Source organism: Struthio camelus, chromosome 2, assembly GCF_040807025.1.
Source record: "Struthio camelus isolate bStrCam1 chromosome 2, bStrCam1.hap1, whole genome shotgun sequence".
In the NCBI taxonomy this organism is placed as follows: domain Eukaryota; kingdom Metazoa; phylum Chordata; class Aves; order Struthioniformes; family Struthionidae; genus Struthio; species Struthio camelus.
Window position 1 is genome coordinate 92,372,817 of NC_090943.1, and position 23,476 is coordinate 92,396,292.

At 44.2% G+C, this 23,476-nt stretch overlaps 1 protein-coding gene across 1 annotated transcript in view; it reads left to right on the forward strand.

Annotated features, from left to right (window-relative positions):
- Positions 1 to 12,840: 12,840 nt before the first annotated feature.
- The window catches only part of PHLPP1 (PH domain and leucine rich repeat protein phosphatase 1), a 150,996-nt gene continuing 140,360 nt past the window's right edge, over positions 12,841 to 23,476 (forward strand). The window contains exon 1 of the mRNA XM_068931584.1: positions 12,841 to 14,415. Within this exon, the coding sequence (XP_068787685.1) occupies positions 13,038 to 14,415 (1,378 nt within the window). The 5' untranslated portion in view covers positions 12,841 to 13,037. The remainder of the gene's footprint in view (positions 14,416 to 23,476) is intronic.

Below are 23,476 nucleotides of genomic sequence, written 5' to 3' on the forward strand. Positions count from 1 at the left end.
TGCTCCAAGTTAGTGAGGGTATAATCTTCAACGTTCATACAAACTTAGCATTCCCTTTCTCATTAGCCTTTTCTAAGGTTTAACATTGCAACACTGCAACTGGGAAAATCATATCATTATACTGCAGAAGCAGTAGAATTCCTGCACTAGAAAGCTGCTGGGTGGCTTCCGAATCACTAAATGATTAATAATTAATAGATAATTGTTGGATAATCTGAATAGACAATCACAGCACAGGCAATTTATTAATACCATCTCTGGAGAATACTTATACTAAAATAATAAATTTTTAACAAGTCCTCTCTCATTATAACCCTAAGGGCTTTCTGTTGAGAAATAATGCAAAGCTGCCACATCTTGCAATGAATTGCCATGTATTAAAATTAGAGATTCTACCTTTCTACTAAGCAAAGTGTACACATGTTCTTAAAGTAGAAAGTCAGTTATTTTATACACATAGCATGCATGTTATGTGACAGAGATAAGTATTTGTGTGTTCAGATGGATTTTTAAAGAAAATAACTCAGTTCTTTTTGAAGTATCTGATTCATCTTGTTTGTGCTACCATTTTGGCCAATTCCTATGCCCATTGTATTTGCTCAGCTCCTTATTTTCAGTTATTTCCAATTTCATTCGTGAATTCTAATTTACATAGGCTCTTGGAGAAGTGTCTAAAGTGCTTATATTACTGCAAAGAAAGAAATCTTTAAATTAAAAATGCACAGTCCTTTTTCATAAATGTAACTCCAGCACAAGGTGATGCAGTAAATAAATGACATAGGCTTTCAACTGTGAAAAGGTGTGTTTAGGACTTGCTGAGGGCAGGAAGAAAAAAAGAATCCAGTGATCTTTGTTGCTCAAAATCACTTGCTACTCTAACACAGCTCATCACAGTTGGCCCAGAAATGAAATAATTGTCATGCCGCGTTTCAAAGTTGTGACTCAGGAGCTAAGGGACATGTCTTTGTGTTTCACAATGCTATTACATATGGAGATATTTACTGTGAGGCTGCCAAATGCAGAATTTTACAGTATCACAGAATTATGCTTTATTTGAACATTGAAATATACAGATTTTGATAAATGACAATTTCTCTTGCTGACTAATGATCCTATGTTGAAAGGATGGATGTTCTAGAATGGGCCGATATATTATTCTGCATATTACAAAACCTGTTTTGTTCAGCTGTAGTTCGAATGTGATTGGTAGCTATACTGCAGAAATAACGCAAAAAGATAAATTTGCCTAGTGATGGTAGCTGTCAAGTGCTACTACACTGAAGGGCAGAAGCACTAGCTTATAGAAAGCAGTGTCTTCCAGCAAAACAGTTTCAGTCAAATAAATGGAGCTTAGAAAATAATGTAATGTTACAGCTGAAGTACCAGGATAATTGAGCCTATAACATCTGCTCAAATGTAGTGACACCAAAAATAAACACTTTGGTGCACGTTGTTATTCCTTGTTAAAGCAGAGTGTAAACATATGACATGACCCAGCACATCAGGGAATTTGGGAATGGAATAATCTTGCTATCACAAGCACCCTTCCCCTGCCAAGCAAGGAACTTTCCCAAAAAAACTTCAATAGACCCATTGTTTAGGCTGGCAAAAGGGACCATGAACTTAATTAGTCCCTTCAGTAAGGGGTGTTCTTGTGTCTGTTTTACAGCTGGAACAAAGGTCTTTGGTTTGGGGTGTTTGCTTTTTTTTCCCCTAGTAGTAAAAAGTTGTACTGAATCATTCCTGGAAGGAACGAATGACCCACTTTGCTTTTCTGGAAATAGAAAACATCTTTAGTATGTTACAAAGACTAATTTTTCTCAGACAGTGTTCAAGGATAAGATTTTCCTTTTCTTGCAAATTACTGTTGACTTTGATTAAACAGAGCCCTTGATTTGCTTATTCTTTTCTGTTGTGATTTCCACTGGTTTGAAGCTGTGGGAAGCCAATCCTAGCCTCTGACCAGGAAATTCTCTCATAAATACATGCTGCTGTTTTTTCTTCCACAGTATAAACACAAATGACTATTCAATTTAGTTGAAAAGGGACACATTTAAAACTGATAAAAAGGAAATAAATTTTTGCACAACACACAATTACTCAGCAGAATCCATTCCTTCCTGGCATCATCACACCCAAAATCCTAGCAGGCATTGAAAAAGAACTGGTAATACAGGCATAAAAATAAACAAGGGCTTTTAAGGGACTTCCTTACACTCTTGCGCTTCTGGGGAGAAGCCAACATCCAAGTACTGCAGTTTTGGAAAAAGGCTTCTAAGGCTGCCTATCCCACACTGTCTGCCATCATGCTCCTTGCATCTTTCCTTGAAGTATGCGCTAGCCATCACTTGGCTGCAGGACCCCATCTAGAAGGACCAGTGGGTTTAATCCATTATAGTGACTTTTATATTCCTAAAAAGATGTGGGTAGGAAATCTTACCTTCTTGAATAGACATTTACATTGTTTGACTGTGGCAAACATGAACCTGTATTTATAAATCATTTCTATATCCCAACTCTTGCTAAAAGGCTGTTGGTTATGTGTTTCACAATCTGTCATTACACTTGTTCAATAGTGACTGCATTGACAACGAATTTCTTGTTGTGTGACTCAGGCTGCTAATTTCAGCCTGTAAAGCCTTGCCACGCTTCTGTTTTCTGTGTGACAAGGCACTGCGCAGTCTGATCTAACTTTGAAGTTAGCCCTTCTCAGAGAAATATGACCTCCAGCGATCTGTTCCAACCTAAATTTTTCTATCATTCTGTTCAAGGCCCTGCTGCATGAAGATGTTGTATGAAAGCAAATTAAATTCATCCATCTTAAAGCACCATAGCTCTAGTTAGCTATCGTTCCCATCATTAGGAACACTTCCCCTCTGCAATGAATGCACTCATTGTATGTGTTGTGTGGAGGCTTTCCAAGTTACGTGGCTTCCTTCAGTCTCCCGCAACTGCTAGGCATTCTCCATACTTGGATCAGAGCGTCTTTGTACCTGCATGACCTCCATCGCTCCATGGCCACTCTGGCTCAATGTGATTATTTCCTCTAAAAGCTGGTCCACAGCCTCCGAGCAGACGAGGAGGGTTGGCGCAGCTGTTCTGGCCATGACTTGCTCCATGTTCTTGCACAGCTCCCACCAGAGCTCCTGACTCTGGCTGTTGGTTTTGGAGAGACACATGCTCAGTCTGATTTGGAAAAGAGTCAGTAGATGCAACCACTTTATTTTCAGAGAAAGTGATGAACAGAAAGTATGTCTGAAGATAAATGCTGCATCAAGGCAACAGAGCCCTGGCTAAAGCAACTGAAGACAAGCATCATACACTGGGAATTAGATGGTATTTTTTGCAAGCGATGGCACCACGTTGCTCAATGACGAGGTAGATGGTTTTCTGACGATCACCTAAGAATCCAGTGAACGTTCCTTGTATATCGTGGTATCTAATAAGGGGAAAATGTAAAAGGCCAGCAAAAAATGATATGACACAGAATATTAGGGTATCGGATAGAAATCCATGCAGCTAAATCAGTATGGATATGAGCTCTGCCAGCAGCCAATCTGCAAATGCTGTGGAGAAGATCTCTGTTGCAAAGTCTTATTTGCTATACTATAGACCAGCTGTATGGGGAAAACTTCACTATTGTTTGCATGGGAGGGAGCAGGGGGGATTAAACCTAATTGCTCACTGCCACACGTACCAAGGTAGATCCTTCTCTCCACCTGTTTATTTCTGTAAGAAAAACCTTCACCACGTGCTCCAGATGACACCTTTGTCAGAAACTTTACGCTTGAAAGCTTTAGTTCCCCACAGTACTGAATTCCAAACCTAGGATCAGGCAAGGACTAATCTGTTTGGTGTCTCACAGAAATGTGTCAAGTAGGTGGAGGCTGAAGTTCGTGATGCTGTTACGAAAATGGCTTATCAGTATCTGCTGGCAGCAGGACTGTTCCCAAAAATCTAGCTGACTTTCAAAGCATGGCATTTCCCAGCTGCACTGGGGCCACTGATGGATTTACATGTGCTTATCACCTGTCTTCCCAAAGATACCAATGAATATTTTAACGACAAAAGACGTCTTGATCGGTTGAACAGGCAGATCACGGGTTCTGAACTTCCTGGAGAGTGCTGTGACAGCGGCTAGGCTCTGAGGAGTTCAGGCATTCATGTGGCTGGAAAAACGGGGACCTTAATCTGCTCTAGCAGAATTCACATTACTTTGGAGAACCTGGCTTAGCCTTGTTCCAACCAGAGTATATGGGGTCAAAGCAGAGCATTCAGCTCTGTTCTTAGTATTTGCAGAACAACAGAGGATGCCTTTGGAAAGCTGAAAGCAGAATGATGCTGCTTCTGAAATGGTTGGATGCTGAATGGCGATATGTGACTGTACTTTGCTGCACCCTGGCCAGCATCTGCAAAGCTAAGGAGGCAAATTTTCACTTCAGTGAAATCTGGACATTAAAACCTTGGCTGCTCCCCACTTCTTTCCCCCTCCTTCCCCCCAGTTCTGGGCCAGCTTCTATACAAACTAACAGAGAGTATGGAAGAGGGTCTACCAGTGACCTGGGCTGTTGCACGGGCAGCTATATAATCTATAGGCTAAATAGCAGCCTCATTGTCCTGGAAGTTTTCTTTAGATTCATCCTTGAAGACTGGGTTCCTTCACGTTGTTACAGAGTAATACTAAAAGCATTCTTAATCTTATGTAACAGCTCAGCAAAGCCCTATGACTAGATAATCGTAGCTGAAATTGCTGAGTGAGTGAGTAAGGGAAGGGTGGAGATTTTAAGAAGAGGGATCTTCAGTAGGCACGCTCAGGTGCCACTAACATGACACACGAGGGCATTTTTACATGTAGATGCAAGGCTGCTCACATAGAAGTCAATAGGAATTTTGGCGCTGTAGTAGCTAAGAAAAAAAAATCCTGGAATTAACTTTTTCTACTCCTGTTCATCCGAAAGAGATTAACGTGTTCCGTATCTGTTTCTTGAGAGCCTGAGATGGTTGCTTGAGGAGTGCCTGGGGAGCTGTAACTATACCAGTGAACTATTTTAGTATTAACTTTTAGGTTGATCTTGCCAATATTTTAATTTTATAAGGCTTTATTTTATTAATCTCCTTGGAGGATGTGTATGTTTACTTTTAACAAGATACATCGTATGTGTTCAAGAAATAAAGTGGTTTCTTCAAATGCATAATGTGCATCTTTGTTTATACTTCTAGTAAATGACTGTAGATGTAGCCGTTGATAGCAGTCTGTACTAGCACAAATCATCAGTATTACATATTTTGAAAGCTTATCGTCAGCTCTGCTATTCTAATAGTGCTTATTCCATTCACAAATAAATAGTGGGTATTTATGTGATATATTCTTACTGTATTAAAGTAATATCTGTAAATCTTAATGCACAGTTCATTGCAGTAAAGAGCATTTCCATCACTGGGTTGCCACCACAGCTCCAAAGTCATATTGGCACAGTGGAGCGGGCAACAACTGTGCAGAAGTGGCAAATAAAAGTGGGTAGAGGTATGAACTTTGTTGCCAAACCTACTGTATGGAAACATATCCTCAGTCTTGCATGAAAGGTCTTTACGTACAGCCCTCTACCAACAGTGGCATCACTCAGCTAAGATATTTACAAATGAATTAATGGGAGATTACCATATTCATGAAGAATTGATACAAAAAATGTCTGAATCTCCTAGGTCACTTTAAACGTGCCAGTCATACTATTTAGGGCTATATACTATGTAAAAGCATTGCATCCAAGTCATTGCGTTGGTTACAGCTTACTGAATCCACATTAATCCTTCTCTATCAGTGGTGACGATTGTACCTTAAGGAATTGTAGGGCTCCAAACCAAAAAGGGTTTAAGAAGCCAAACCCAAGCACGAAAGATAAAAAGAAATAATTACAGGATCTATACACTTCTGGAAAAGAATCTTTTAGTGCATTAATACCCAACAGCCAATGAAACTCTTCTCCTTTCAAAAAAAACCAAAATATGTAGCTCGAGATGGAAGAACAGAAGACACAGTAAGAGGATTAGTGTATAGTAGGTGCTGAGTCTACTGGCAGTTACAATGTCTGGGTTTGCAATTAATATCAACATATATTAAAAATAAAATCTGTAATATATACTGCTTTCACTTTAAGGTAGCCTTTATCGTGACACCAGAATATATAACACAAACCTGTGAACAATCCTAGTAACAAACCTGGTGTTTCTCAAATGTGTTTCCTCTGGGTGTGGCTTTCAGCCCTATGGTTAACTCAGAGTCAGCTGCTCATTACCTTCAACAGCAAGAGAGAAGCTGATACTTAGTTCTTTACACTGCCTCCTTCACATGTGACAGCAACAAGAAGTTTGTGCTGGAGATGAAATTCCAAAATTTGCTAATGAAGATGCACTTCTGAGCTATTTAATTGCAACACTAATATAATGTATGTCACAAAGGAAAAGGTTTGTGTAATCAAGCACTCTATACATCACAATGCTGACAATCGCTTAGGAAAACTATACCTCGTCAGAAACAACACAGCTCAGCTCTACCAGAAACTGAAATTCAAGTTCAAGTCTTACCCTCAAATCCCCAGTGCTGGTGGAAACCAGAGGCAGTGTGGGAGTGCCTTCTCTGGCGCGGGAGAGCCTTGCAACAGCCTTGTAATGCAACAGCGAGAGTATGCCCAGGTCCAGACCGTCAGGTCAGACTAAGCTGGGACAGGATTGCCGTTCAGTGGGCAAAGAGCCTCACTGCCTCAAGATCTGCTTTTGGGAACCAGTTTTTAGTTTTTGCTCATTGCTTTGACAGGGATTTCATGTACGACCATGAAGCGGCTGCCTCTTTTCTCCTATCTGTAATACAGAAATAATTGCACTTAGTCATTTTTGTGAAGTGCTCTGAGGTGTATCGCTGAAGAACATTTAGTAGTGTGGCTATTACTTCTATGGAAGTGGTTTTGGAGTCAGAAATATGGATTAACCCTTGCTGAAAATTAGGCAGGGGGCTGTAAATACAAATAACCTTCCCGGCAATGCTTCCCAACCTCCATTGTTCCTTAACACAGAATACAACCTGTTACATAATTTATAGCCTAACTTAATTTCAGGCCTCAACTGATGGAAACATCCTAGTTCAGGAATGATTCTTAATCTTATGCTCAATCTCAAATATCTTTAAAATCAAGAATTTCCTTGAATAAGCAACATCTTAAATGCTTCACCACACCGAAGGCCTTGCACTCTAAGATGAGTACGAATCTTCCAATGAACGTAATATACATATTGTTGTGCTTAAGCTCACAGCTGGAGCAGCAGTCAACGTAAACTTAGTTCCTTGTCATCAGCATATCCAATTTGCTCCTGTAGCTGTGACAGTTGCAGATAAGGACGAAGGGTATAGGTGTCTACCTAACGTTTTGAAAACTCAGATTCATCATTATTGATAACACTAAGTATTATTTTGAGAACAGTTTCCATATGAAGACATTCAATTGCTCATTACAATGAAAGATATTATTTATTATATTGTTTTATTTGAGCTGGCCTCTTCTCTCATCCTTCCCCTGCTCTTTGCATTATTTTTACAGTGGCAAATGTTTTGTCTCTTGTTTCAATATTTTGTAATTGAAATAAGCCTCTTGCTTCCTTCTCTGTAGGGAAATTTTCTCTTACTAGAAAAACAGGCCACTAAAGAACAGAGCCAAACAAACTCCCTAACATGTTGCAGGGCTGAAGGACCTTAAATTCCTCCTTCCTAAACACCTTCCCCACCTTCATGTGCTACCTGCAATCACTACAGTGATTCATACCTTCTTAAAACACAGATCAACACTTAGCAGCACCATTGATGATGACTTACAGCAGAGAAAGTACAATTTTTCCCACATTAGTATTTCTCAGTACTCATCAGCTTTGATCCAGAACTGACTTGTCAGTCAAGTTTTCTATAGTCAAGGACTGGGGATTAAGCAATTCCTGTTTACTGAGGTCACACTATTTTGAAACGATATCTTTCAAAATAAAAATCAGACTGGGTAATCATTGCATATTTGATATAGTAAAAAAAAAAAAAAATCCGTTTGAAAATAGTTCATGGTAAAACTGAAAAAGTGTTTTTCCACAAAAGCTGTATGCAGTTTGTACTATCCCATGACAGCTGGAAGTATTTCAGAAAACACAGAGAAAAGCAGTAAGGTGTCACTGAATTGCCCGCCAGCTAACTATTAATTGTAGCTAATAGCCAGGATTACACTAACTGAAATGGTAAAATGTTAATATAGAACAGAACTTGCAGTAAAATGAACCGAAGGTGGACCTGGTCCACTCCTCTACGCTTGCAATGAGAAAGTAAAACCACAGAGATCAACTGATGCCCATAATCTGTCCCTTGCCCTGTAGAAATATCTAGTAACAGCACAGGGTGTCCCCAAGGGCTTTATGGGAATTTGTGCGAAACAGGGGAGGCTGCCCTCCTGCAGATTTTATAAGTAGTAAAATAGGAGTTAATGTACTCCAAGCACCACTACAGTTATTCACTCAATCAGCTCTATGGTTGCTACTGAGCAATAAGAGGGCGTATGGCAGCCTGACGTCTCCCACTGTAGCTGGGCTAACTGCTGGCGGAGGGGTAGCCAGCAAGCACCGCAGCAACTCCAGCATCTGCGAAGCTTTCACCTAACCTTTGGTCTGCTCTTGTTGCACAGAGATCTCCCTGTCTCTGATAACCGTATATTTAATAAAGTCCACCAAAGTCATCTTGTGGTTTCCAGGCCTTTTGGCATTCTCCTAGCAGATTATCCATGGCAGCGTATAAGTTGTTCATTCGATATAAAGAGTTTTGGTATGGAAGCATTTATAGCAATCTGTGGCTAATTTCTTTTTTTTTTCCTTAGTTTTTTGTTTACAGAAAACTCTTCTTCAAGATTGCCAGATTCTGGTCAGAAAACTCAAGACTGCAAATCATCTTGTTTCATTTTGCTTTTTTTCCAAACAGCCGTCGTCAATCAAACTTTGGAAAAGGGAAATGTGTATTTCATCCTTCCACTTCCTCCTGAGAAAAATCAATTTCCTAAGCTCAATTCACATGTCTTATAGCAGCGGTCAATCTATATCAAAATTCACCATTCCAGCAGAATTAGAAACTATCTGTTACTGGAAAACAGTGAATAGTACAGTTTTGTCATACGCCTGGGAGTTCACTTTGAATATGCATACAATTACAGATTTCAAATACACAAATATATATATATAAGAAAATATAGGAAGACATTGCTGATGAAAAACACTTCCCTGCATAAAGTAGAAATAACCTGGCTTTGTACCACTGACATTTGGACAGGTAGAGTCACAGCAGAAACCACTGCTTTCATATTCAGAAAACTATGAAGAGCTACAATGTGGTCTCTTTTCTCCTGATGGCACAACTCAGGTCTTAGAGGATGCTGGCAGTCTCACTGTAGCCTTCTGCTCCTGAACAGTTTTCACAAAGCAGTGATAATTCCAACAATTTTCCACCCTTGGGACTTCAGTACCACTACTTTGTTTTTTAATTGCATAAAGCTCTTCATTAGCAAGGCCCCTGGCAGTGGTAAGTTAGCCTAGCAACAGGAAGAGTGAGGTCAGTGCAGTCGCTCGCCAGTTCTCAGAGCTGTATTGCAGATTGCTGCTGCTCTGCGTGGACTGAGAAAGCTTCAGAGTAAATCAGAGCAGGAGCTCTATCAGTTCACCCCACCGAGGATCTGATCCAAGGCTATTTAAATGACCTTAGCTGTGTGTTCTTACGCTATATAGACTATCTCACCAGAGGAGATGAGAAGAGCTTGCCTTGTTTAGTCTGTCAGACAAAGACAAAGATGAAGACTGGTAGGGGATACAATTGCTGCCTATAAGTACATTGGGGGAAAAATACTTGACGGGAGTGAAGTGAAAAATAGCTATTTGAGTCAAAGGGCAATACTGGCTTGTGAACAAATGAGTATAGGCTACCCATGTGTAAATTCAGACTGAAAACGGGAAGAAAGTTCCCAGCCATTAGGGCACTGTCTTCCATTTGTCTTCCATTTCGATGGCAAATCAAGTCAGCCCATTTCAAAACGATATGCCAGAAGTTAATCTACAGTGTTAGGGAGACCTCACAAACACGCAGCACTATGGGATGCGGTATCAGCAGTCATAAGGGAGAAAACTTGATGTCCCCATGAGATCTCTTTTCCAGTTCTATGTTCCTAAATAATATCTGAGAATCTCTTGTGTTCTGGATTTTTTTTAGTGCAATCTTAACTATGAACACTCTCTCCCTGCTCCCTCCCTATCTCCTCCAAGGCAAAATAGCAACAAAACTTCCTTCCAGGGCAGCAAACTTTTCTAGAAGCTCCCTTTTATTTATGTTATTTACATTTAAGGAGTTATTACTGTTAACATGTGTATCTACAACTTACTGTCTCCTGCTGAGTGTATCTGTGTGTGTTTGCATGTAAGCCTTTATTCTCACACACTTAAATCAAGACACCTGGAGTAACTGTAGTGAAACTGGTGGCATTAGGGTGCTGTGAAATCAGCAGAAAAAATTGAAGAGAACGTACGAAGCAGTCAGAATCAGACTGCAACACGCTCAGTGCTGCTCTTATAGCATGTACTGCTACCGTCGTTGGAGTTTTTGGGCATCAGTTTAATCCTTTTACGGCCAAGTGTTGCCATCACCCTCTGTTAGTTTATGTTTGGGATGTGATTCTGGCTATCTAGCGCAGGAAGAACTCCAAAGACGTTTTGCTGGTGACTGGAACTGCAGATATAGACGAGCGAACGGCAGGATCACAACATAACAATTAATTTACAGATTGCTCTGTTCACAAAGTGGATGGTTTCCATATAAAGGTAAAACATGATCCTCGGTATTACAAAATCTCTTAAAAGGTAGACAGCTGTTTAATAACAACTCTCTATATATGTACATTCTGTTGTAGGTTCCTTAGGGAATAACTCTGTTTTCTGTGACGTGTTTAACCCACTCATACAGGGTGTGAAGACAATACTGTGCAAGGGTGGAGGAGTGTTTTATTAGAAGAGATAAACTTTAGTTTTATTATGGTTCTGGTTTATTTATGGTTCATATATTATGCGTATGTACTAAAAAAAAAACTAACCAAAAGTACTGGTTCACTGACACTGAGGATTTATCTCAGGGTTCTCAGTGATGAAGATTTATCTCCCCTAACACTGATGTAACTGGTTAATTGCCCAGAACTCCCACTTTATTGAAGTCTATAGCATTTCTGATGAATATCTGGCAAGATGCTTCATTGCAGTTTTACAAAATTAAAAAGGAAAGATCTCAAGCAGCTACAGCCTAATCCAACTGACATTACTCAGCTAAAACATCCCCATGAGTTTAAGAGATTTTTCTGAATACTCTGTCCTTACAGCATAAAAACTCATGCTTTCAGCTGCTAATTGCATTTATCTGATTGTAATTTATCTTTTCTGTAATTCATTTAAAATCATGTTATTAAATAGCAACATTTCCCCCAACTGCTGCTGCTACTAAGCAATTTTTTAAAAATTAAGTATTTTCAGTAATTTCAGTCCCTGAACACATCAGGCTAATAGCACACAAACTCTGTGCACCTACTCACAAAGCAGCTCTTTTTCTCTCTCTTTATATACATACAAATATATATCTATATATATATATCTCTATCTCCCACGCACACGTTTACATCTTGACTCTGAAGAGACTGTCTCAGATGAGCAGATAGCTCAGGCTCAGCTGAGACAGGCAATAAGGAAGATATGTCAGGTTTAAGAGAATGGCATGGCTATGGTCAATGAACCTGTAAAATCATGTCGTGTATGTTGCCAGATGGCTATTAGCCAGCAATTACTGTGAAGCACCGGTGTTCATAGCGAGGCACAGCAGAAGGGTGACAGCCCACAGGTCTCATTATCAGTGCTGCAGGCCATACCGTTTCCCTTGATCAGCTCTTTCTGCAAAACCTTCTGATAAGACTTGAGGAATATAATCATCAGGCACGGGACAAAGTCCTGGAATAATTTTAAAACTGCTTAAGCCCCGTGCCGCAAAGAGTCGCAGCATAGCACACCTCCCCAGGGTCAACGACTGGAAGTGAAGAGACTTCCAGTATGTTCTGGACTCCCGCCCTCACGCTCGCCCCCTCGGCGTGCTCTCACCCCACAGGAGCTCCTATGAACAGCTTCTAGGAAAGGAAGCAAGGCGCAAGGGAAGCTTGGCGGTGGCAAGCGGGCAGCTCTGAAACACGACGGTCCTAGGGTGGGCAGCCCAGCGGGCCCCGCCACCCGCGCGGCGGGCAGGAGAGCAGGGGCGGGACCGCACTAGGGCTCTACGTGCTCGGCCCGGCAGGCGGGCGCCCTTTAGCAGCGGCAGCAAGCGGCGGCAGGCTGCCCGGCCGCCCGGCCGCCCGCCGGGGACAACGCTCGGGAGCACGGCGTGAGGGCCGCCAGCAGCCCGGCCGCCCGGCAGCGCGCCGCGCACGCCAGACAGCCCAGCCCAGCCCGCCGCCGCGCTCAGCGGCGCAACCCCCCGCCGCGGCGGGGAGCGGGTGCTGCCGGGACTCGTAGTCCGCGGGCGGGCTCTGGACTACGCTTCCCAGCCGCCCCCGGCACCAGGCGCGGTCACGTTGTGTTTATCGGCCAGGCCCCGCCGCGCCGCGCCGCGCGAGCGGTGGCGTCACCCTCGCGAGCCTGCCTCGCTCGGCGGCTCTTGTGAACGGCCAGGCGGGGGCTGCTTAAATATTCATGAGGCGCGGGGCGCGGGAGGGCAGAGCCCGCCCGCCCGCCCTCTCCCTCCCTAATGGCGCTCGCGACAGCTGGGGAGCGGGGCTGAGCCGAGCGCGCGGCGCGGCGGCACCGGCGGAATGCTCCCCGCTGCTACGTAATCCCCACGGAACGCGGCGCCTCGCTCCCTGCCGCTCCCCCCGCGCCGCGCCGCGCCGGGCCGGGCCGGGCCGTGGAGCGGCGCTCCCAGCAGGGCGGCGGCGGCATCCCCGGCCCCGCGGGCAATGGAGCCCGCGCAACAGCGAACGAGAGAAGCCCCGGCGGCGGGGAGCGGGCGGGGGGAGCCGGAGAGTAGCTCCCCAGGCAGGAGGAGTCAGGCGGCGGAGAGCAGCGTGGAGCCGTCGGGCAGCGGCGGGGCCGGGCAGCTGGACGGTAAAGGAGCCGGCGGCCCGCGGAGGCGGCGAGGGGTGGCTGGCGGCTTCGCTCCCCCCGCGGCGCTGGCGGCCACCGGGGCTCCGGCGGCCGCCGGCGGGGCCGGCAGCGCCAACTCCCTGCTCCTGCGGAGGGGGAGGCTGAAGAGGAACCTCTCGGCCGCCGCTTCCTCGCCCGCCGCCGCCGCCGCTGCCCCCGCCGCCTCGCTGGGCACCCGCAGCTTGGACAGGAAAGCGCTGCTGTTGAAGCCGCCGCGGCAGCTGCAGCCGTTGCAGCCCCCGGAGCGGGACTGGGTGCGGCGGGACCTGCAGCGGGGCTGCGTCCACGTCTACGAGCGCCACATGAACTGCTACCTGCGCCCGGTGCTTTGCACCCTGGAGACCACGGCGGCCGAGGTGGCCGCCCGGCTGCAGCAGCTCGGCCACAGGGGCGGCAGCAGCGTGGTGCGGGTCCTGGGCAAGGCGGGCGCGCCGCCGCCGCAGCCCCCGCCCGAGGCGGCGGCGGCGGCCCCCGCCGAGCCCCCCGCGCCCGCCGGGGCACCGCCCGAGCCCGCGGCGGAGAGGCGGCGGCCGCCGCCGGACGAGAAGCCGAGGAGCCACCGGGGGACGCGCAGCGGCTCGTCCGGCGCAGACTGCGGGGAAGCGGCCCGGCCCGGCCGCCTGCCACTGGGCGGCAGCGCCGAGGAGGGTAACTTGGCCGGCGGCCGGCCCAGCCCGGCGCCCTCCGACTTCAGCCCCGGGGCGCCGGTGCCGCCGCCGAGCGAGCTGTACCTGGCGGGGCCGCCGCTGTCCTGCCCTTCCCTCCTGGGCGAGCTGGGGCCGGCCGGCTCCGACACGGAGAGCTTCAGCCCCAGCGCCGAGAGCGTCTCCGACCGGCTGGACCCCTACAGCAGCAGCGGCGGCGGCGGCGGCTCGTCCTCCTCGGAGGAGCTGGAGGTGGAGCCGGTGCCCCCCGACGGGGAGGAGGCAGGTGCGGGGCCGGGCCGGGGCCAGCCCTGCCCGGGGGAGCCGCCGAGGGCGGCGGCGGCGGGCGGCGGGCGGGAGCTGCCGCCGGGGCCGCCCGCCCTGTACGTGCAGCTGCACGGGGAGACCAGCCGGCGGCTGGAGGCCCACGAGAAGCCCCTGCAGATCCAGAACGACTACCTCTCCCAGCTGGGCTTCCGGGACCTGTGGCGGGTGCAGGAGGAGGGCATGGACTCGGAGACCGGCTGCCTCATCCGCTTCTACGCAGGTGAAAGGGGAGGGCGGGCGGCGGCGACCGTTAGGTGGGATGGCGCGCGGGAGGGGGGGACAACGACCGTCAGGGCGCGCCCGGGCCGTTGGTGCGGCGGCGGCGGGGCGGCCTGTGGGGCAGGGCGGCAGGGGGTTTGCCCGGCGCGGCCGGGAGGCGCCGAGGCCGGTGCGGGGCGGGCAGCGCCGCTCCTCCTCCTCCCCCCTCCCCCCCCCCGGCTCCGGAGCGGGGCGGATTTGCGGCGGGGCCGTTAGCGGTGCTGGCAGTTGCCGGTTGCCTGAGCGCTCCCGTTGGCCCCCACAGGGCCGGTGTTTCGTAGCGCGCTGGGGTCACGAAGGCTGCTCTCGGGTTGTTTGCTGTTCCCATCAGCGACGCCCGGCGTTTGAGGTTAAATCGGTTTTAATCTGTCGCCTTCTTCAGGGAAGGGAGATAGATGCGTTGGTGCCGCTCTTCAGGGCGGAAGGTCAAAGCCCGTTTCAGACATTTGCATAATGCTGATGGCTCGTTCACGGTTCAGTCTAGCTGTTTGCTGTGGTGTGTCTTTTAAATTGCTTAATAACGGCGCTGAGGGCAACGTGGGGTTATTGAGAAGGGATGTAAGGGAAGATCCTCACAGTTTAACTTCTGAAATGAATTGTACAGGGTGCACAAACTCCTGAACTGAGCGTGATGCCTTCCTGCAAACAAAATCCTATACTTAGTTTTCTCTATTGCTGGCACTTGTGATCAATTTTTAGAGCTGGAACTGTCTGTTAGGGTAGCAGGGCTTCACAGCGAGATTAAGGCAGGAGGCAAAGGAAAGTATGGCAATACGGAGCATAGCCTTTGAAACAAGTTAATCCAAATCTTAATCGTAAAAATACGAAAGCTATTTAAGGCAGCCTCGCTGTTAGGCTTGTGGTGCAGAATTCGGGGAGTATAGGTGGAAAAGTTAGTTCCCGCGTTGTAATTATGCAGCACTTTGCAGTTTTATAGTGGTTTAAAAATACTTTCTGTGCCAATTGAATTGGTCTGTATAGAATACCTGTTGTAATCTTGAGGGACTGCTTGTTTTCCTAAACGGTCTTGGCCACTCTCTAAGAAGAGGAGAAATTGTTTAATGTCCAATTATACATTCAAATACTTACTACATTTACCTATTTTGCAGGACAGCATGCTGTCTGAAGATAAGGCCGAAGATAAGTAGTGCTACCAAAGTAGGAACAAATGACATCCCCTTGCTGAGCTGGCTTAGCAGCGTGGTTCTTGACTGAGCCCTGAGACTTTGGTGCTTTAGGACTCAAAAATACTGAGATTCTTGTCCGTTGTGAATACCAGTGAATGTAAAATAGAGATTTTAATGGTGTGGTGGGAAGGAGAACAGTACGCTAAACAAGTGCTCTTCTTTAGTCAGGAGAGAATGTGGGAGAGGTGGTCAGTAGTTGCTTCAGCTTTTCTTCAGTTTTCTTGGTTGTATTAATGACCCCAGCATAAGAAGTGCGGGAGTGCTACTCCACTCAGGAGCTGACAGAAATATGTTAGACATGCTGGGGTCAGAAAGGAGCTAAAACTCATCTTTTCAGGTGATGGTGGTGGTCTGAATGTTTCTCAGCTGTGCTAATAAGGGTAGAATTCAGCAGATGATGTTGAAAGGAATGTTGCTTCCGTGATTTCCGTTCCCACAGTCAAATGGGAGTGCACAAACATGTTCTAAAATGGGACAGCCATATTCCTCATTTTTCTAACAGGGTGTCTTTTACAGTTAGCCTGTTCATATGTACCTTTTATGCATTAAATGATTAATACTGTCTTTCAAATGCTGATGGTCCAACTCTGTTTATTTCAGTATTTGAACTTCCAAAGTTGATCCATTTGATTGCATGAGCTATGCTAGCAATCTCGATTTCCTAACACAAAACTTAAACTGAAATATTATTATAAGCACATATAGGAGTACATTAATGCAAATTTGTTATGCAGTTTCACATACTAAGTAGTATGCCTCTGTATTTCAGAACTGCAAAGTTTTTGAAATCCTTATTTTTTTGGCAGATCTATGATGAACATCTAAAGCACCTGTGATCAGGTGCTTGTGGCAAAATGGTTGCTGCATCTAATGTCTCAGACCAGCCAAAAACAGCAGAAGAAAGTGGTATCAACATCTAATCATACTGATTTTTATGTAACTGTCTTGAGAACTTAACCTCTGCTTCCATAATGTATTCCCCCCATCCTCCCTAATGATGAAAGGGAGAGAAGGAGAGAGACTTTGGATTTTGGCCTCAAAATTAGGGTGTTTTGGATAAGAGAAGTAGCGTTCTTTTGAATGATCCTGCAGGAATACCCTAAGAAATGGTTTAAAATCATGCTTTTCTATTTTCCCTGGACTTTATAGGTTTAAGCAGACTGACACTTGCCCGTATGGATAGAGAACAACTAGCATCTCTGTCCCTGTAATTTCCTGCAAGCTGTCTCAGAAGGATTTGGTGATCCTGGACTTGTAATCATGTAAAATGGCATAAACCTAGGCTGGATTTATTGCATCTGTTCTAAAAAGAATTCTTTTGCCTAATCTCCATGGAGTGGGGAGAGAAGAGAGCATTAAGGTGACTTTTGTGATTCTTTATTTCTGAAGAGAGACAGTTCTCGGATATCAAGGAAGTTGGGAAATAAAACTGGAGGACTGTTATACTAAAACCTACTGTTAAAAATTCCAAACAAGATAACATGATGCAGCCAGTGATTTTAACATACTGATTACTGTATGTTGGTAATTTCTGTAGCTGTGGAATCTATAGAAGACATACTTCAAAAAAACTACCAAAGCTCCAGAGAATCAGATCTTTTTTTCTATTAACAGAACAGCTTTTTTAAAATCTATAGCAGTCCACAAGCATTCTGTAAATGGAATATGTTCTTTAAATGCAGAGTTCCAAGTTTAAAAGACCCAGGAAACAAAAGATGACATTATGTAGGAAGCACATTTACCTTCCTATTGTCTTGGTTTGTTCCAAAATGTGATTAGTGCATCTTGTTTTTTGGCACCTCCTCTACTCTTTTTACTCTAAAAGCGTGAATGTGGTTGATTGTCTTCCTTCTCTTGCCTCTGAGGCTTATGCACGTAATGCCCTCGCTAAAACAAACTCCCTTACAGACTTAAGGATCTGATCTTACTCCCTCTAGCATCAGTTTGAGTAGAACTGGGCATTAGTGACTGGTCATGCATGTGAACTTCTCTCTCTCTTGTGATCTAACTCAAGAAAAGACATTGTCCTCTAAGTTTTAAATATTTAATCCCTACTTAAAAGGATATGGTTAAATAGTTTTCCACTGAGATATTTCTTTACTGGGTTATGGAACTATATAAGAACCCAGAGTGCAATTACAGTCATGGTAGTGTAGCTGGGAGACAGATTAGGTCAGACTCACTGAACTATTCCTAAAACCATAAAAGTGACTGTGATCCAGCATGCTTCTTGAATACAGGTTATAGTAGTCCTTACTGCTCTGCGAAAATAATTTTTGTGAAACGTGATTTCTCCCTGTGGCCTTGACTTCTCTATAATTTGCATGTAGAGGAAAAATAGACTAACACAATTTTTAAATGACTAGATTGGTGTAAAACTGCTTACTTGAGATTTTAGGTCAAAAATAAGTATGAGAACTCATTTGGTGCTGTTTTCCGAATCATCTGCACAACAAGGAGCATGAATAATTTGAAATCGATCTTGAAGCCTGGTTCAGTGCAATGGATGTTTGAGGCCTTTCAGTTTTACTACTGAAAGGTGATTTTATTTGCGGTTCTGGCACTTGAATGTCATTAAATCCTCTGTTCCCTGATATGACATAGAGCTTCTGCACCTGCTAGTGTTATCAAACACTATTATCACTTTTCAGTAGACTGCCTATAGGCAAAATACTAAGAAATGCCAATTGTAATTAGGAGCGTTAATTTCACAACTGGCTATCAGATTTTATTTGGGAAGAGATGCTTCTTGCTTGTGACTTTTTAGGAAGCTGTGAGGAGAAATGAATCCAGCTTTGTCTTAAAGTTCGTTATACAAACTCTGGTTCTCTCTGATATCGAGATAAGGGTGGGCAGATCTAGCATCAGGAACAATTGCAATGATCTAAGCAGTAAAATTATATTAAAAGAAAAAAAACTTGGTAACTGAGGTCACAGTAAAGCTTACAGCACTATGGGTGAGAACATGGTTTTAGATGCTTAGTCTCACGTGAAAACACTCTAGGCCTGGCAATCCCGAGCTTCACAAGATGTAATATGTATTGAATTGCTAGCTGTTTGTTGTGCTCCTCAGTAGTAAAAATAATGAATAACTCAGTGCAGCTATTTAATACAATTGGTAAATTCAACTCTAGATGACCAAGTGCCCTAAAAGGGGGGAAAGTGCCAAAGATGGAACTGTTTCTTGATTTAGGGTAAGACAATAGCTGTGCTGTAAAGAGCTTCTGACTTTAGAGCGCTGACTTAGTTCTTAAGTCCAGCATCTTATTTAACGTGGAAGAAATTCACAGACTATAAAAACAGTTGAGGTTGGAAGGGACCTCTGGAGATCATCTAGTCCCCCCGCCCGCTCAAGCAGGGTCTCCTAGAGCACGTTGCACAGGAGGATTGTGTCCAGACAGCTTTTGCATCTCTCCGAGGATGGAGACTCCACAACCTCTCTGGGCAACCTGTTCCAGTGCTCAGTCATCCTCACAGTTTTTTTTTTTTTTTTAAAAAAAAAAAAAAAAGGTTGAGAAGGAGCTTCCTGTGTTTCAGTTTGTGCCTACTGCCTCTCATCCTGTCACTGGGTACCACTGAGAAGAGTCTGGCCCCATCCTCTTGACACCCTCCCTTCAGATATTTAGAACACCTTGATAAGATTTGCCCCCCCCCCCCCAAGTTTTCTGTTTTCCAGGCTGAGCAGTCCCAGCTCTCTCAGCCTTTCCTCATGTGGGAGATGCTGCAGTCCCCTAACCATCTTTGTAACCCTCTGCCGGACTCTCTGCAGCAGGTCGATGTCTCTCTTGTACTGGGGAGCCCAGAAGTGGACAGAGTCCTCCAGATGGGGCCTCCCCAGGGCTGAATAGAGGGGCAGGATCCCCTCCTTCGGCCTGCTGGCAATGCCCTTCCTAATGCAGCCCAGGATACCATTGGCTGCCTTTGCCGCAGGGGCGCGTTGCTGGCTCGTGGTCAGCTTGTTGTCCACCAGGACCCCCAGGTCCTTCTCCTCAGAGCTGCTTTCCAGCAGGTCAGCCCTCAGCCTGTACTGGTGCCTGGGGTTATTCCTCCCTAGGGTACAGGACCCTGACCCTCCGTTTGAACTTCAGGAGGTTCTTCTCTGCCCATCTCTCCAGCCTGTCGAGGTCCCTCTGAATGGCAGCACAGCCCTCTAGCGTACCAGCCGCTCCTCCCGCCTGCCAGCTTGCTGAGAGTGCTCTCTGTCTCTTCATCCAGGTCGTTGATGAATGAGTTGAACAGGATTGGACCCAAGTCCTGAGCCCTGGGGGGATACTGCTAGCTACAGGCCTCCACCTGGCCTCTGTGCCACTGATCACAACCCCTTGAGCTCTGCCGCTCAGCCAGTTCTCAATCCACCTCACCATGTGCTCATCTAGCCTGTAAATTAATCCACATTAATGTGAACGGATACTTTTCCTATGGATGTGATTGGAAAGGTGAGGTCTTCATGTGTGAACCTGAAACTAAAGGGAAAAAAACCACATCTGCCTAAGGCTGCCTTGATTTTAATTTTTTCCTTCGTTATGTGATTTTGATATATATTTTATTTACTTTGTAATCATATATGTGTGTTTATCTCCTGCAGGGGGAAGAAATGCCTAAAAATTCCTACTTTGGGAAACCGGTTCATTTAAATCCTCTAGTGTGTTTAAACTCAAGCAGCTAACCTCCTTTGCTGTGACCAAAGTAGTGAAATTCCTAGCCCTATTCTATAGGAAAGCTTAAAATGGCTGAGCTGCTGTTGGCTTGCTCCACCTGTCCATCTACATACTAGTGTGCTTATCTAGTTCTAGCCGGAATGGCATCTCCCTAAGGTAGGCAGTTTTGCGAGGCTCTGGGGCAGTAAGTACGCTAGGGCCTCTCCTACGCAGGAGGAGCTGTGCAGATAGTGCTGGAATGCTGGTGTGACTTGTAGCTAAGCTTTGGTATGTGACAGCTGTTAAGTACAATGGTTTCTGCAACTTTTAACTTCTGGTCTACTCCTGGCTAGCATCCACAATTTAAGTAGGTGTAAAGTACAAGCCCAGGAGATTTCAATGTGATTTACATAGGAGTTACTATATGTACTAAATATATAGTACCTAAACTGGTACATCCAGGAGCTGAATTTCCTCACTGCAGCAGTATGAAATGCAGCTTTCTCCTTTTTTTTCTCCTCTTTGCATGTTTTGATACTATTCCTCTTTTCATATCCCACCAGCAGCTATTTCTTTGCACTCTCTCTTTTTTTTTTTTTTTTTTTTGTTTCCTGCATAAGCATCCTCTTGATAATGGAATTGCTAATATACCTAAAAGACCTTGTGCAGTTAGAACATCCATCTCTTCTGCTAGGACGCTGACAGACTGTGATCCATCTAAAGCACTGCATAGTTCTTATGGAGACACTGCTTAAGAGTATGAAAAAGAAACAACTATAATTTGAAACGATGCTAGCAACTGGTATGTGTTTCTTATCTATTGAAAATGGCTTAGTAGTTTAACAAAACTATACAGAGAGATTTCTTTATTATCCAAATGACCCTTTGAAAGAGAAGGAGGTATAGAACATCCATGTCTGCGAAGATCAGTTTTGAAAAGTGCGTGCATGCAGAACTTTGTAGGAGCAGAACTTTAGAGATGTCAGTCCTGACGACTGCTACTTGTTAGACTCAGCTGTTTAATTTGAAGGGACACTGTGCCTCAGATGCTCACATTTCCATTTTCCTATGGATATGAGGTCCTATGGTCATTTTGGATCAACTGTTTACGCTATTACTGTAGTAACTTAGACAATTAAAAAATACAGAAACCCCAAAGTGACTTGCAGCTTTCTATTTGCCTTGGACAGTAAAAGCAAAAACACATTTCTTATTCTTCAGTATTTCATTATTTCACTGCTTGTGGAACATGGAACACTGGCATTTGAGATCAGATAAGAAATCTGCACATATATTTGTTTTCCCTTTCCCTTGGCTCTATTGCTGTATCTTAGAACTCTTACTCAGTAAGGATTTGCATCCTATGAAGGCATATATGTCTGAAACAGTCCTGTAATTAATAACTATTCTTTAAACAAGAGAACTGAATGTTGCATTTATCTTCAAGGTTTTTGGTGAGGTCTCTCTTGTGTGTGTTCCAATGGAATAGACTTTGATGCTTAGAGTCAGTTGCAGTGTCTGTGGGGAGGGAACTAACTTGATTAAGTAAAAGTGGCGCTTTTTTTTAATGTTGGTAAGCTTCACTATCTCAGCTATGTAATTTCCAGCTTATTTTTCCATACCAAAGATGTTTCAGAGAAATGCAACCAGCCTTTGTAAACAACTAAAAAATTTTCAACCCCCTCAAGAATGAATGTATCTTAACTTTTTCTAGATTTGACTCTAAGCCAGGAATTCTGAAGCGTTTAGCCCTTTACAAAATATTAAGGACACTTCACAGGAATACAATGTCCACGTTTAAAAATAATGCATAACCTCTGGCTTATGATACTTATCTATGAGATAGAAAACTGAAGCTAAAATTACAGCTGCATGGTAATGACTGAGTTATGTGTAGGGTTGAAGTAATCAAGTAACTACAAATCTTACATCAAGAAAGCGTTTCTGTAAAGTCTAGATTTCCAGCTTTCTGTTTCACTCTGAGCTGCAATTCAGTGAAAGTGCCTAATTTTATTCTTTGTATACTTTTTACCTTTTGAAAATCTTCTCTGGACAGTCGTGTTGTAGCATTTACTTTTTTGGAGAGAATGACTTTTTCACTATAGAACGTTTCTTTTTTCCTCTTTTATGCTGGCATTCGTCCAATATGCTATCTTAACATAGATGTTGTTTTCCAAAAGTAACTAGTGTTAAATACTAATTGAACATTTTTCCACTGTTTGATATTAAACGTTGAAGCCAGCTTAGATATTGGAGAATTTTAAGCTTGACTTATAGTATATTTTAAATAAGTCTTATTTTTTTCCTGTCTGCTTTATCATAAAACGTTACATGCAAAGAATAGACATCACTTGCCTATTGGAATGTAGCAGCTGTCCTAACATTGTAACCCAACATATGTGGGTTTTAAATGAGTAACAGTATTGTCTGTTGCTGAAATTCAGGTCAGGATTTCAGGTAGGCAGAATTAATAGTAAAACCAGTTTTTTTTTATGGTGTCTGTGTTGGCACATCTGCTTTGTGTGCTTGTTTTTAAAAAAAAAAAAAAAAAAAAAGCAGTGACAGTAACTATCATTTGGACTCTTCTCTGTGAGCTGTCATCCTTAGGGTGACCCCCTCCATACCCTCTGCCACATAGAATCATTTAGTTATATAAGCTGATAGTTCAAATTCCTTATGCCACTTACCACAATTTCGATTCCCTGTATAGCTAACTAACCAGACCTGACCATCTTAGTTGGATTGCTGTGACTTTCTGCTCCTATGGCTGTGGTTAAAGCATGTGGAAGAATGGGAGTGATGTAGTATCTCCTAGTGTCTCCCTCACCCCCCAGTTATTTAAGAGGGAAAATTATTCTCTGAAGAATGTTGCATTTAAAAAATGATGACTGTTAAATTGAGAAGAAAGATCTCCTAGAGTGAAGAGTCGTTTAATTTCACATTATAGCATACTATCTTTGAAGCTTTTTCTGTTGATGGAGAAGTAAAATTTCTTCCAGCTGGCTTTGACTTATTTGGAGTGATGCTGAAAATACTTATTGCCCAACCAACCGTGTGTTTCTTGATCTGACAGTTAAGAGTAACTATTTATATATACTATTTTGAATATTAATTTCAAATACTAAATTTTAGGAGATTTTTCTCTCCAGCTTCATCTAGCTTAGTTCTCAGTGTAGGAGGAAAATGAAGTGAAATTGTG